We start from the raw sequence: 14,900 nt of genomic DNA, 5'->3' as shown, positions 1-14,900 counted from the left end.
TAAATTTGTTTTTATTTTTTTTTAATTTTATTGGTATTTTGTTGTTGGCACTTGTCAACAGCAAAAGAGCTTGTCATAATGCACAAAATGACAATGAAATGAAATTTGCGTTGCAATTTGCTGCACTTGCAGATAAAATAAAGTTGTATGAAACCAGCTTGGAGTTTTTTTTCATAGTTTTTTAACAGAAAGCTGAAAAAATATATTTATAACAAATTATTAAACACAAAAAAAATTTCTGACACTTTTTTTGATGTTCCCATAAAAATGACAAATGGCTCTATTTAACCGTTTAAGCTTTCGCACATTTTGCGCAAAGTTTTGAAATTTTCATAAACATTTTTTTTAATAAAAAAATATTTTTTGATATTTTTTTAAAATTATTTCAGTTTTTGTAACATTTTTTTAACATGGCCCAGATTACATATTCCGAATTGTGTAAAACGTGACCTGGCAACGTCTTTGAGTTTGGCGTCACTGCACCTCGTCTATATCTGATGAGAAAAAATCAGATATAGACGGTTTAATTTTTCTATGAATTGATTTTTGAACTGTAGTTGAGAATATAGGACTTCCAAGGTTACTCTTTTTTGAAACAGTGCTTATGCCATAAATAACAAACTCTTCATAATGGGTATTATGTATATTTGAAAATAATAAATTCAAATATTCGAGTTCCTTCAGTTTTAATCAAAAATCAAAACTCTTCGGGTGTTGTTTTGGATTAAATTAAAATATAAATATTACTTTTTTCTTACTTTTTATGATGTTTGTAAAACTAAATTTGCTATTAAACAAAAAAAAGCAAATACTGTAGTCTCAATTGTAGTCTCAATATGAATTTATATCACACAGTAAACTCCTTCACTCCACACACACAATCAGTCATTGCTCAGCATAGCCCAAAGTGTCTAAAATTAAAGTTCTAGCTAACTACACTAAAAAAATGGAAAAATTAAATAACAAAGTGCCAACTAATAGCACTAATAAACGAATGAATGATTTCCCAATTAATGCCCGTTCAAAACCTATCTATAAACATTTGCAATGTAAAAACATAATATTGCATATATAAATATTATATTTAAGTCCTCATAGTATTTAAAATTTTTGTATCCCAATTATCCTGTCATGTTTCTGCATACTAAACCCCCGACTTGGCACTGAGAAATCGCGTCTGCTTTATTTTAAAGCTTTTATTTAGAATTTTATTATCGTTTATTTTGTTGCACTAGTTTTTGCCTTAAAAATACTTAAAAAAATCTTTATTATTTTTTCAGTATTGCATAATAAATTAAAACAAACTGACAGCAGCAAGCAAAGTAGATACTCAGATAAACGCCTTATGACAAATTTTCACATTATCCACTTAACGAAATGACCGCCCTTTTTAGCGCAAAAATGCGGTAATAGCTTGTATGGCTAAAAATAAAAAATATTCAAATTTTTTAAGAAATAAAGGAAAATAATAAAAGCTAAACAAAAGAATACAAGTGTAAACAGCAATGAAATGCAAAACTCACGCGATTATTTTAAGCTCCCTTTTATTTTTATTTTTATTTTTTCATTTAGTATCCTTGTGTCCTTACGCTGCTATGCTGCCATAATTATATTAAATTAGCCAGAAATAAAAATGCCAGTTGAAATGTATAAAAAGTAGAAGATGCAATGTGAAAAAATCCAAAAATATTTACAGTGTAAAAATCATTTTAGCGCAATTAAAGAGTAAGTCTAGCAGGGTTGCATTTCATACACCCCAACACATCCAAGCATTTTAATTGCAGTCACTTAAAGTCGTCCTTTTAAACACTTTTTTAGGTAATAGTCTTCTCTTTCTTAATTTTTTTGGTAAATGATGTTATTTTTATTATTTTTATTTTTATTCTTGATTTTGTTCTGCTCATAAATTTCCTCAGCCGGTATTCAGTCGGCTTAGTTCTCCTAATTGTCGAGGAATTTTTTTTCCGACGACCCATAAAGAAGCCTTCAGGACTCATGTGAATTTCGCGTGTTACAAACTAGTCCGCAACTGATGAGTTGAAATTTGTTATAAAGAAGTAAAGAGACTATGTGACTACTATATCCGTAAAAAAGAACACATAAATCAATGCCCTTTTTTAAATAATTTTTCTATTTAAAACTTTTGGCATAATTACAAGTGTAAAGTTGTAAATTTATGCTAATTATGAAAATAAATTCACGCCAATAATTCCGATGTGTTCTGGTGCTCCCCGATTGCTCTGTAGTCTCTACGAAAATATTTCATAGTTGTCGGCTCACAACAGATATGATATTAAAATTTGAATCAAATAAAACTTTTGCCTTCTGGCCTTGAAATTTTATTTTTATTTGCCAGAATTTATTGTTTTCGGTTAGTTTTAATTTAAAAAGTTTAATTCTGTTTGTTCCATTGTTTCTAGTCGTTGTGGAATCATCACAATGGCAGATCATAAAAAACCACAAAGTTAACTTGTTTGTGGTTTCTGCACTACACATACCAGAGAGAAGTAATGGAAAAATCCTATTACAACAGATGAAGTCACCATAGCGTCAATATTGTCACATTTGTAACGGCCAACTGCGTCCTAATAACATTGGAATAAAGTCAAATTGTTAAAATGCATGGACTCATACAAAGCTCTGCTAATGTATATGACGACTACATGTGGGGACAATGTTTGGTTTCCGTCATATTCAGATTAACACGCCTAAAGTGTATTTATTGATTAAACTAATATAAATCTTTAGAATGAGATTTTTTTAATAGACTTGTTATAGAAAGCAAAATAGCAGGCAAAGTAATGTCCTGAAGTACTCAATAGGATAAATATCGTACTGCTTATTCAAAGCCTCATACGTGAGCTTCTTTTTACTCTCTTTTATTCGGTACAGAACGTTTCACATTTAACTGCTTAATGTTTTCTGAAGGAGTCATGAACAGGTAAAATACAATTCCATAGCTTTGTCAGATGAATTGTATTTATTATTACAAAGCTGCGTTTAACCGTAGTTGTATTACTTAATACTCGACAGATCATACCCTCAAATTTCCACAAATGCAATCCCTCCAAAATCAATACATAAGACATTATAGTTATGAGTTTTAAACTTTCAACAATATCATTTAATATTCACTTCTTACTCTTCATTTCTATCATTGTTTTTCACTGTAAATTCTCCAGTTCTCTATTCAACTTTAAGAAAAAATGAACCGACACTATCTCTCCTGAAAGAAAATCAAGTAATAGTCCATTAAATTCCGGTTAAAATTCTAACTCAAGCAAAGTCTTACCATACATATTGTAATTAATGTTTTCAGGTTATAACGGTGATTCTCGAGATCTACATGCTAAACAACTGGTGACCTATTGTGTTGCCACATTAAAGAAATATAATATACTGGTAAACCATTATGTTACCATATTAAAAAAATTTCATATACTTAGTAACAATAATTTCAAACAACTTTTAAAATTTCAAAAAGTTTCTTATTAATTAATTCAACTGGCTTCCTTTAATTTGTATTTTTAACAATATGTATTTCTTTGTCCTTCTTCCATTATATCTTTCCTTTTTATTTTCGTTTTGCTGTAAGTTTTGCATGCTGCCATATTTGCCCGTTGCCACAGGACTTAAGTCCATTAAACTGCACATCATCAGCAGAGTCAACACATGCTCTAAATGCAGGACGCGCCATCGGCACATGCCGTAAACTTCCAACGTCAACACCAACCACGCCAACTCTAACCCGAACTCGTTTACGTGTCCTTTTCGCCTCTGTAAATCTGAAAAGGATTTTTTCATTTTCTCACCACACTTTCACACGACCTTTCGCCACAAGTGATAGAAATTTGCTGCTTACAATTTTTACAAAAAGCACTACCTTGCGGAAAAATGCACTGTGGAAAAAAGTGCAGCAAGGATACAGTAAATGAGAAGTTATGGGAAGTTAACCCCAGTTAATATTTTCGGCACTAAATTAATAATATATATAATTATATATGTTTTAATATTTTTGGGATTCGGATGTATTGAATGTCAATTTGCCTTTTTATTGAAAAATTTTTTCTGGTTTCATTCAACTAGGAATGGTGAAAGGATCTTGTTAACACTATATTCATTCCTTTTTCTTTAATAATTTTCTAAGCACATTAATAGTTCATTAACCACTTTGCTCCACTGTGCAACGTCACTGCCAACTTAAAGCATATGTGACCGGCAATTGTTTACACTAAATCGAGTTTGTGTTTATGTTTCTGGCGTGGCATGCTACCAGCAAACAATGGCAAAGTATTTCATGCGCCACTGAAGCAATTGTTGCCCATACTCCTGTCAGCAAGGCACCAACACGGTTTATGCACAGTAAGCGGACTTACTGATAGTTCTACTCATATCCTGTGCACAAATGAACACAACAATATCCATATTTCACAAGGATAAGCGCAATGCAGCAAACGTCGTCATGGTCTCGGCAGGCATGGCCCCTACTACCAAACGTAAGCCCATTGCCACCCACAGACGCACTGCTGAGCTTGTTGCAGTACATGCAATGTTGGCGACAATTCACACTACGGTGTGTCGCAGAGAAGGTGGCTAACGTTGAAACAATTGTAGTCTTCATGACTTTAGCAATTCTTAAGCAAAGTTTGTGTCCTAAATATCGCATCAACAACTGTGTAAGGTAGCCTACATCATAAAGTGTCTATTGATGTACGCACATGTTGCCTTATCATCCCAACTTTTGGTTGCAATTGGCGTTATGCCGAATATTAAGCCCAACTGAAAACGTCTATTTTTTTCACTTACGTTATAGCAGGCCTGGCGGTGCCGGTAGGTGGTTTTCACTGGTCAGACCGGTGTCATCTGTAGTTAGCTAATGTGAAAACATTGGTACTGCTGTTGGTCAGGCTAGTGTAATAAATTTGCAGACCATAAAATCTTGCGGAAAAATAAAGTACATCCGACTCCGTGTAGCCAAAACCCAATAAAAACAACAGTGAAAAGTAGATTTAATAGAAAAAATTGTCGCCATCGTCACAACCCAACGCAGCGTAAATAAAGTACAACCGACTGAGTTCCTGCTCCGTCCCAACCGTTCCAACCGTTTCAGCACTAAAATTTATGTTACCCATGTGTAAGCGTAAGCATTTCTTTGAGGAACCCTTGGTCTGCCTTGAGGTCTTGCCAAACAGCATTATTTGTTGTTGTTGTGATTGCTGCTGTCAGCATTTTTCGCTTTACGCCTCAGCTCAAGTTTTCGATGCATGACTGATTTGCGAACGATGAACACAAATTGACATCAAAATTGAAAGACTTTAAATATTTATTTGTAGATCTGTAATAATATTTTTTGCTTAGTAATTTTTTTTATTTTATATTTTCAGATCTCTCTTCGAAACGCCAAATGATACGGAATCACTTCTTTTAGCACAAAGCATCGCATTAAGCACATCAGATTCACCATTCGTCGCATTTCTTCCTTTAGCAGAAACAATTTCACGTAAATTTGACCTGATGACTATGGCAGAAGGTACCGACCCCATGGGGCATCATGCAAATTCCCATCATCATCATCAACGTCAACACTATCAGCCGCACCAGCACAGCCAACATTATGCGCCATATGCGCATCTGCAGTATCCTTTGCCGCAGCATTTTCCATTGACGCTGAGCTTGCAGCAACAGGCTATGGCGGCTGCTGCTGCAGCAGCTATTGTCGCAGAACAGCACACCAATAATAATGAATCTTTACTGGCCAACAACAATAACATCAGCAACAACAACAACAATAACGTTATGCCGTGGAAACAACGCAAGCGCCGACGTCTCTCAGCTGTGGTAGATAAATTGCACTACAACAACAACAATGTCGCTACTAACAATAATAATAATTCCGAAGTCGATGAATCGTTGGATATTAAATTAGAAGACCTGAGCAACGAGAATGAGAATGAGGCTAATTTCAACAACAACAATAACAACATCAAGAAATTGCACGGTACACTTCATAACAAATGCGGTGGCGCGAGTGCGGATGAAGCCGAATCGGAACATATGTCGAATTGTGACAATGACAGTCCGCGCATAAGCATGAGTCCTTTACAGTTATTATCAAATGACTGTAAGCAAATGCCGCCTATGAGCGCTATATCGAATACAAAGTTACTGGAGGACAATCCTCTGCACGTCGATATTAAGACTGAACATCACCTGCCAAATCCATACGATCGCTACTTCCCCATACCATCACCACTCTTCGGTTACTATTTGCATACAAAATATTTGAATGAAGTATTTCGTCGAAGACAGGATCTTTATCCTTCACCCATGCAGCACACACCCTCTTCAATCTCTTCTTCATTGACTGACGAAATTTCACCCACAAGCCAAACAAAGTCGTTGTCTGCACATATGGCACATACACCGCCACTGCCGTTGACTACTAACACCCAATACGGAACTATTCTCGGACAGAAATCACCTACGCCGACAGTATCCATTGCTTTACCATCACCTCCACGCAGTGAAGCCTCAACACATGCTACACGCTCAGCACCTTCTTCACCTTCATCCCATGTCGCTAACACATCTGATCCAACCATCATGCCACCACCCCAAGATCGCCCTCTGGACTTAACAGTACATAGTCGTGGCAACACGCCCACTAATGAGCTGAGCGCTAAAAAATTTAAAACCCTGACACCACCACCACAAGCTACACCAAAAATGATGTTGCCACCAAGCCAGCATTCACTATCCGCAGTTAGCATTCCTTCAGTATCGCCAAGCAGCACAAGTTCAATCATGACCGCCGCTACTAACACATCAACATCCAGTTCTGCTCCAGTTTCACCTTACAGTTTACCGCACGCCGCTGCCGCAGCTGCACATGCCGCTGCTGCAGCCGCAGCTGCTGCTATGATTAAACTGGAAATGCCAATGCACACTATGCATCCGCATAATACCACCACAACAATTGTAGGCGTGCCCGTTATAAAAGGTGATGTCGCTTCACCCACCACAAAGGAATCTGTTGCTTGGCGTTACAATCTGGATGTTTCACCTGTTGTCGAAGAAATGCCTCCAGGTTCTGATGTCGCATATGCATGTCCTGTTTGTGGTCAAATGTTCTCGTTACATGATCGCCTTGCCAAACACATGGCATCACGCCATAAATCCCGAAATCCAACTAACGACATTGCCAAAGCCTACTCTTGCGAGGTGTGCAATCGCTCATTTGCACGTTCTGATATGTTGACACGTCACATGCGGTTGCACACTGGCGTCAAGCCGTACACGTGCAAAGTGTGCGGTCAAGTGTTCTCCCGTTCTGATCATTTATCAACGCACCAGCGCACACACACCGGCGAGAAACCCTACAAATGTCCGCAATGTCCATATGCAGCGTGCAGGCGCGATATGATCACGCGACACATGCGAACACATACACGCTACGAATCACAGCAACAACAACACCAGCAGCAGCAACAACAACGCACGGGCAATTTCAACAACAACAACAACAATTTAACGCTATTGAACAACAATAACAATTCCGGCAGCAACACAACAACCGAATCAAAATCTCCACGGCCTCTATCAGCAGATGTGAAAATGAATTTGCCGATACTGTTAAAGAACGAGGATCCAAGTATGCATTCTGGTCTGGGTGCTAATATGCCGATCGTTGTCAAAACAGAAAGCGCTTAGGGACGTTCAAAGGAGGTATTTGAGTGTACAAGTTTATCGCGACACATATACACAAACAGTAATTCATACTCAAACACTAGTAGAATTCGTACTCAACCGATGATATTTAAACGCGCTCTCTCGATTGCGATGAGAAAGAGATCAACCAAGCGCAAATATACGAAGAGTAGCTTAGTTTAACGTTTATACGATACGACAAAAATCTCTCTGCAAAGACTGAGAATTAAGTTTAATTCAGTTTCTTAATTAATTTACTAAAATAGGTGTTAAGGCATTAAAATAGTTATAAGTTATAAGGAAAGTTATGTCAGAACATACCTGACATATGCAGACTTCATCAAGTTCCAAAAAATTATTAGATTTGTAAGTTGAAAACATTTTTATGTATAAGAAATCGGTGGGTGAGCTAAACACATAATTATCAGTAATGCTTCACTAAGGTTCTTTCTTAAACGTTGTTATCATTAGCTCGAAGAACATGTCATAACGATGGATATAGAAGAGTAATTTAAACATAATTTGAAAATAAATAATTGATTCACCGTTAAGCCCTTGTTAGATTTGTATTTATGTCACAATTTACAATCCATTCTTCTTTCTTAACAGCTATATATTTGTGGTCTCTCTCTCTCTCTCTCTCTGCATTTCTTCTCAAGTTTTGTGTTATATAAAGCTACTTAAATATATATTTCTATTCCTTTTTATTATGATATAGGTGCATAAGTATTATTAAAAAATCAAATCTTGCCAATAGCTCGTCTGTGAAAAATATTGATTATTCTTGCCACATTGTGTCTACTCCTTTCTCTCTTCAAAACTTTTAGCTCAAATTGCACTTATCTGAAATTACCACTTTTTTAAATTTTTTCTATCCAGATATACGAGTATAAATAAGAGAAGCTTAGCCATTACATTATTGTTTACTTCTACACACCTACCAGATCGCAATTTGACAACTAGATATGTACTACTGTATATGTCTAAGGGACATATCTAGTATTTTCGAGTTCATATTAATATCTCTATTTTTTGTTTAATTTGCTTTAATGATCCTCACAATATTATTTTATTATCATTGTAGCTTTGCCAAAAAAAAAAAACTTTGTCGGTTTATAATTTTAATTAAAAATTAAACGGATTCATAGCATTCCACTTTTGTCGGGGGCTTAACTTAGGGCTTGAGAATCATTTGGGGTTTCAATATTTGATGGTTGTGATGCCAACAAACATTAGATTTGATATAATAGGAAAAGTGCTATCACTTTTAATTTAATTATTATTTAATTAAGTGATTAAAATTAATTTTGTATGATTTAAGATGTGAACAGTTTGAAGGACCCACAAAACCGAATCATTTTAATGTTTATAATTAATTTATTTAAAAAAAGAATTAGTTTACTTTTTAAGTTTTGTATTATTAAGTTTAGTTTTATATTTAATTTATTAAAAGCAAAAAGACAATTTGTATTAAAAATTTAATTTAATTTATTTCATGTTTAGATTGAAAAAAACTTAATGAAAGACAAAGAATTCTCCTAGGGGCACAAAATTTTTATTCCTAAAAAATATTTTTAAAATTAAATTTTAATATTTGCAATTTTTGTTTTAAAAAAATATTTTGTTTCATTTAATGAAAACAAAATTAATGATTTTCTTAATCTTGAATTTAATAATAATTTTCAATAATTTTTTTGGTTTACATTTAATTTATATTTCTTATTTTTCAACTTTTGATCAAAAAAAATTATTTCACATGTTAACTATGAGACACACAAAAGCCAGTTTTTAGTAAATATTATTAACTAAATTAATAAATTTTAAAATTGTTAAAAATCAATTTTATTTGTTATTTATTTGTATAATTTTAAAAATTATATATATCATTTGTTCTGTTCTGTTCTGTTGAATTTATTAAAATTTAAAAAATGTTTTGTTTGTATTGAAATAAAATAAAATAAAATAAAATAAAATAAAATAAAATAAAATAAAATAAAATAAAATAAAATAAAATAAAATAAAAAAAATAATTCTTAAATTGTTTAAGTTTTTTATTATTGCTCAAATAGGCTAACTACTTTTGATACTATTAAAAAAATAATTTATTTAATTTAATTTTATTTATAAAATAATATAATTTATAGTTTTAAGTTTTTTTTTAATATGTAAAATATTGGTTATGATTACTTTTTAAAAAAATTTTTCAAAATAAATAAAATAAAATAAAAATTAATTTCATTAAAAAAATTTTTTTTATTTAATTTTTCTATATATATTTGTTGTTGTTTTTAAAATTTAAGTAACGATTTTTTTCTTGAAATTGTTTTATTTTTGCATATGGTATAGCCAGACCTTTATAATGCACTTAATTGACGAATATTCCACTAGTAGCAAGAGTATCTTTCAAGATCAAGAGTATCTTTTTTGACTTAAACTTAAATTTGGATTAAAAATTTAAACAGAAATAATCCAATCACCTATTAGTCGGTTACAATGGATTATATATTTGATATATAATTTGATAAACGACAAATGTTTCAGCTTCTTAGAGAAGAAATATGTGATGGTTCATATATTATTATTATTATTAATAGGATTCATACTGTCAGTAGGCAAGCACTTACGCATTCCAGGTCTTTGTTCAAGAGCAATGAGCTCTGATGAGACGTACTTCACTCGCATTATATACGTCGTGCATAGTGTTTCATTTGTGTTATAATTCCAACCTGGATATATATTAAAGTTATTAACATGCCTTACAGAGATTTTTAGTTCAAGGTTCAGACTTCTTTTAATACTATTATAAAGGCCAGATAGCGACTTCGTACAGATTCGTTTGATGACAGAAACAGAAATGAGGTCTAGATGTTTCACTCTACATAATGCAAACACTTTTATTCTTTATATCTGTTAATCATCTCGTCAATTCTGACTAAATAAGAATATCTGACTAAATAAGAAAGCGAAAACTATGCTGGGTTGAGATTAAATTCTCAGTATTTTGGTGAATGTAATGTTAACACTAATTCATAATATCGTGAATAATTTTGTTGTTTGTAAGTAGTTATACAACCTATACAACCCGACAAATGAAGACTCCGCAGAGAACTTAGAGTTATGATTAGAAAAAAATTTACTCCGTTAATCTATTACGACATTTGATTCAATATACATTGTGACCGAAAAGTTTCCGGAAATTTTAAATAAAACGCAAAATTCTTAATCTTCATCAATATTTATTTTATCTCCTTCAAAATATGCTCCATTAGAAGCGATACACAAATGCCAACGTTTCTTCCAATCATCAAAACATTTTTTATAGGCGCTTTCCGGTATGGCTTTGAGTTCCCTCTGCGAATTCTGTTTTACGTCTTCTATGGATTCAAAACGCGTTCCTCTGAGTGGTAATTTGAGTTTGGGAAACAGGAAAAAGTCACACGGTGCAAGATCAGGTGAATACGGGGGCTGTTCGATGGTATTTATTGAATGTTTGGCCTTAAAATCGTTGATAATGTTGGCTCGGTGCGAGGGAGCATTATCGTCATGAAAAATCCATGAATTATCCTTCCACAATTGAGGCCGTTTACGGCGGATATTTTCACGCAAACGTCTTAAAACAGTCAAATAATAGGCTTTATTGACTGTTTGTCCTTCAGGGACGAATTCATGATGCACCACACCACGAATATCGAAGAAAACAATCAGCATTGCCTTGATTTTCGAGCGACTTTGGCGTGGTTTTTTCGGTTTCGGCTCGTCTTTTCCTCTCCATTCCGATGATTGTTGGCTTGTTTGCATGTCGTACTCGTAGACCCATGTCTCGTCACCCGTTATGATGCGTTCCATGAAAGTTGGATCGGAATTGGCACGATCAAGCATGTCTAACGAGACCTGTCCACGATGGTGTTTTTGGAACAAATTGAGGTGAATCGGAAAAAGCCGAGCGTTGACACGTCGCATACACAAATTGTCCACCAAAATCAAACGAGCCATCTCACGACCGATGCCTAGCTCTCGTGCTATCTCTCTAACACTCACATGAGGATTTTTGAACACGATTTCCTTTGCCTTTTCAATGTTTTCGTCGGTGGTAGAGGTCGAAGGTCGTCCAGAACGCGGCATGTCTTCGACGGTCGTACGACAGTCCTGAAAGGCTTTGTACCACTCATAAACTTGAGTTTTCGATAAAACTGATTCCCCATAAGCCTTTTGTAGCATTCGCAACGATTCTGCACACGAAAATTCGTTCGAAACACAAAATTTGATGCAAACTCTTTGATCAATATTTTTTTCCATTGTTTTTCGCAACGCACTACTGAGGTGAACTGGTTTCAACAGCTGCCGTAAACGAACTGTCTGACAGATCGCGCTCCCATTTTTGGCATAGTAATTAAGGACAGTGCTGCCAAACTACATAAACTTAAAATATCGAAAAATATACAGCGCGCGAATTTTAAATGAGAATTTCCGAAAACTTTTCGGTCACAATGTATAATTTTTTTAATTCGTATAAAGGTACATGAGAACTGTCTTACATCATCATTATGATAATAAAGTTCATTTAGAACTTAAAGTTTATTCACAATATCCTTTTATTCTTCTCTTTTTTAGTGTCATCTCTATTGATTCTGGTATCTGTGTATAATTGTATCACCTTCGACTACTAGATTAATTTGATTGTTATTCGTGATACGATGTATTCCATTTTTTAGTAACAGCTCAAATATTTATAGTTTATTTTTTCAAACATCGCTAGCTTATTCATTTCTGTGTCTAATTCTGTCAACTACTGTATCCATATTATTGTTTCAGTTGTTAATATCCATATTACTGTTTCATAGATAATAAGATCCGCTTCATTCCTTTTATATATTTTAAAATAATTTTATTTTATTTTAAATGAATTTAGATTTATTCGGTATACCTCTATGTTATATACAAAATCCTTCTCGTAGTTAATAACCGAATTTCGAACTTGTATTCATCATAATAATTATGAGAGGAGATCCTCTGGGAGCACAATATTATTTACCTCTGTTGACAGTAGTTTTATTAATGTGTTAACATATTTGGATGTATTGAAGGGCATAGGGCGTTATTAACTGAACTCATCTCAGAGCATTTCAAGTTTATGTGAAAACGTAGGTAATTATGTCTCTGGTGCTTTACGCTGCCAATAATCACCTCATCACAACAGCTGTGATAATTACAATAGCAGCAACAACAGAATTGCTATCATGATGGGGAAGTTGCTAATTTTGATGACGTATTGCTAAACACAATGAAGGATTTGGAAAAAATGAATTGGAAAAAATCACAACATCACAATCAACATAAACAAAAGCAGTACGAGTAGTGCTATGCGGTGTTGCTGTGGTATTGCTGACGTAGCTACTCGCAACTGAACATTCCGTCGATTTGTTGCTTAAAATTGACTAATTTCTTTTGGAGAAAAAAATTCTGCCGAAAATAAATCAATTTTTTTTTTATTTGCTAAAGCCGAATTGCATCCGTTGTTGGCAACAAAAGCTATTGTCGTAGTTGTCTTTGTTGTTGTTGATTATTTTGTTGCTGTCACAAGTCCAGTGCAGCTTGCAACATTTTGTCACTACAGCACTTGTAGCTGTAGTGCATTTCTATGTTGCAACATGAAAAAGTGCACTTGTTTGTTTGTTGCATTTGCATATGTTGCCATTGTTGCTGCTACTGTTGTTACGTCGTTACGTTGCTACGTTGCTACTGCTGTCGTTGTCATTGCCGTTGTTGTTATTCGTTATACGTTATACGTTATATGTTTTTGTTCTGGTTTAGTTGCGACATCAATCCCACATTTGTGGCTAGTTGGACATTTTTATATTGTTCACTCGTGATTTATGCAGCCTTTTCATGCCTAATGACAACTGCCACGCGGGATTTATTTTGGCCATCTCTCAGTGGGTACGTTGGAAGAACTTCTCTAGTGAGTTCAGCTGCTAATGAACTGTTGATGCTAACGAATAGCAACCAATTTACATAAAATTTTAATATTGTTTTGATTAAAATTTATTTATTTCCTTTGAGCGCTACTACGCGTGCTTAAATTTATTTTATAAAATTGCTCTATTGACTGCTTCGGGTTGGCTGCCATTGATTTCATCAGTTACATGTCCCATTGCTGCAAATAGCGTCATGTTAGCGTCAAAATTCACATGTAATATTAATGTAAACTTCACTTCCGTTTTCCGTTCCAAGTTTCGCTTTTTCACGGTTTCTCTCCACATACTCATTAATCCCAGTTGTGACATGTTTTGTTGCAGAGTATCCTTGCATTTAAAACGGTTTCATTAATTCATTCGATGTGCACTGCACAAAGTAAGTAAAAACAGGACGAAATAATAAACGCAATCTGCATTGCAGCAAAGCCTTAAATCAGCGCGAAATTTACTTGACGCCTGCAACTTTCTCCGACTTTCGCCGACTTTTGCCGACTTTTGCGGTTTCGTGTTAGGAAGTCATTTTGTGGTACAAGAAACTCGAACCGGAATGCATGCATGCCTGCCAGTCATTGAGGCCTGCCCACCCACAAGCTCACAAGCTGCGGCAGTTAATAGCGATATTCACGGCATTCATTAGCCTTAAGCGTGGGAATATCCTGACACAGAACCGAATCAAAATGTGATGTTGTTTTGCACTTCCTCCGAGCGGTTATTTGCTTTGTGCATGCCTCGACGTGCCACAGCAAATTCACTCATTAAGTTCTGATATTTGCTGCCGGCGTTGTGTTCCATTGTTACAGGATATGCCAGGATATGACTTCGTTAAGTGAAACTTTGCTACTTTGCTACTTTGCATACTTTTGAACTTTAAGTCCATGATATTGCGGTGTGATTTTGCATATTATAAACAAGTATTTTCTGTTCAGCTTAATTTTTCCTTCCAGATACACCAATTCCTATTAAATTTATGTTTAAAGTTACTCTTAAGATATACAACATATGCGATAGATAAGTATTTCTATTGCTTTTATTTAGATTTATTTAGAATGGAAATATATTGTTGAATTAATTTTTCTTTTTTTTGGGTTTAATTAAATATGCAACATTCATAATTCTTTTTTTATTACGGTAAAAAATAGTTAGCAACTTTTTTCTCTAGTCATTGAGTTCTATGTGTCATTTACATAATCCCTTCTTTCTTTGCCACAAAGCCAGTCT

At 34.2% G+C, this 14,900-nt stretch overlaps 1 protein-coding gene across 1 annotated transcript in view; it reads left to right on the top strand.

Annotated features, from left to right (window-relative positions):
- Positions 1-8,365, top strand: part of LOC119670655 (zinc finger E-box-binding homeobox 1) — an 88,073-nt gene extending 79,708 nt beyond the window's left edge. The window contains exon 3 of the mRNA XM_038081007.1: positions 5,385-8,365. Within this exon, the coding sequence (XP_037936935.1) occupies positions 5,515-7,710 (2,196 nt within the window). The 5' untranslated portion in view covers positions 5,385-5,514 and the 3' untranslated portion in view covers positions 7,711-8,365. The remainder of the gene's footprint in view (positions 1-5,384) is intronic.
- The last annotated feature ends 6,535 nt before the right edge of the window (positions 8,366-14,900 follow it).

The sequence above is a fragment of the Teleopsis dalmanni genome, chromosome 1 (assembly GCF_002237135.1).
Source record: "Teleopsis dalmanni isolate 2A chromosome 1, ASM223713v2, whole genome shotgun sequence".
NCBI classification, from domain to species: Eukaryota; Metazoa; Arthropoda; class Insecta; order Diptera; family Diopsidae; genus Teleopsis; species Teleopsis dalmanni.
This window is presented reverse-complemented; position numbering and strand designations above follow the sequence as displayed.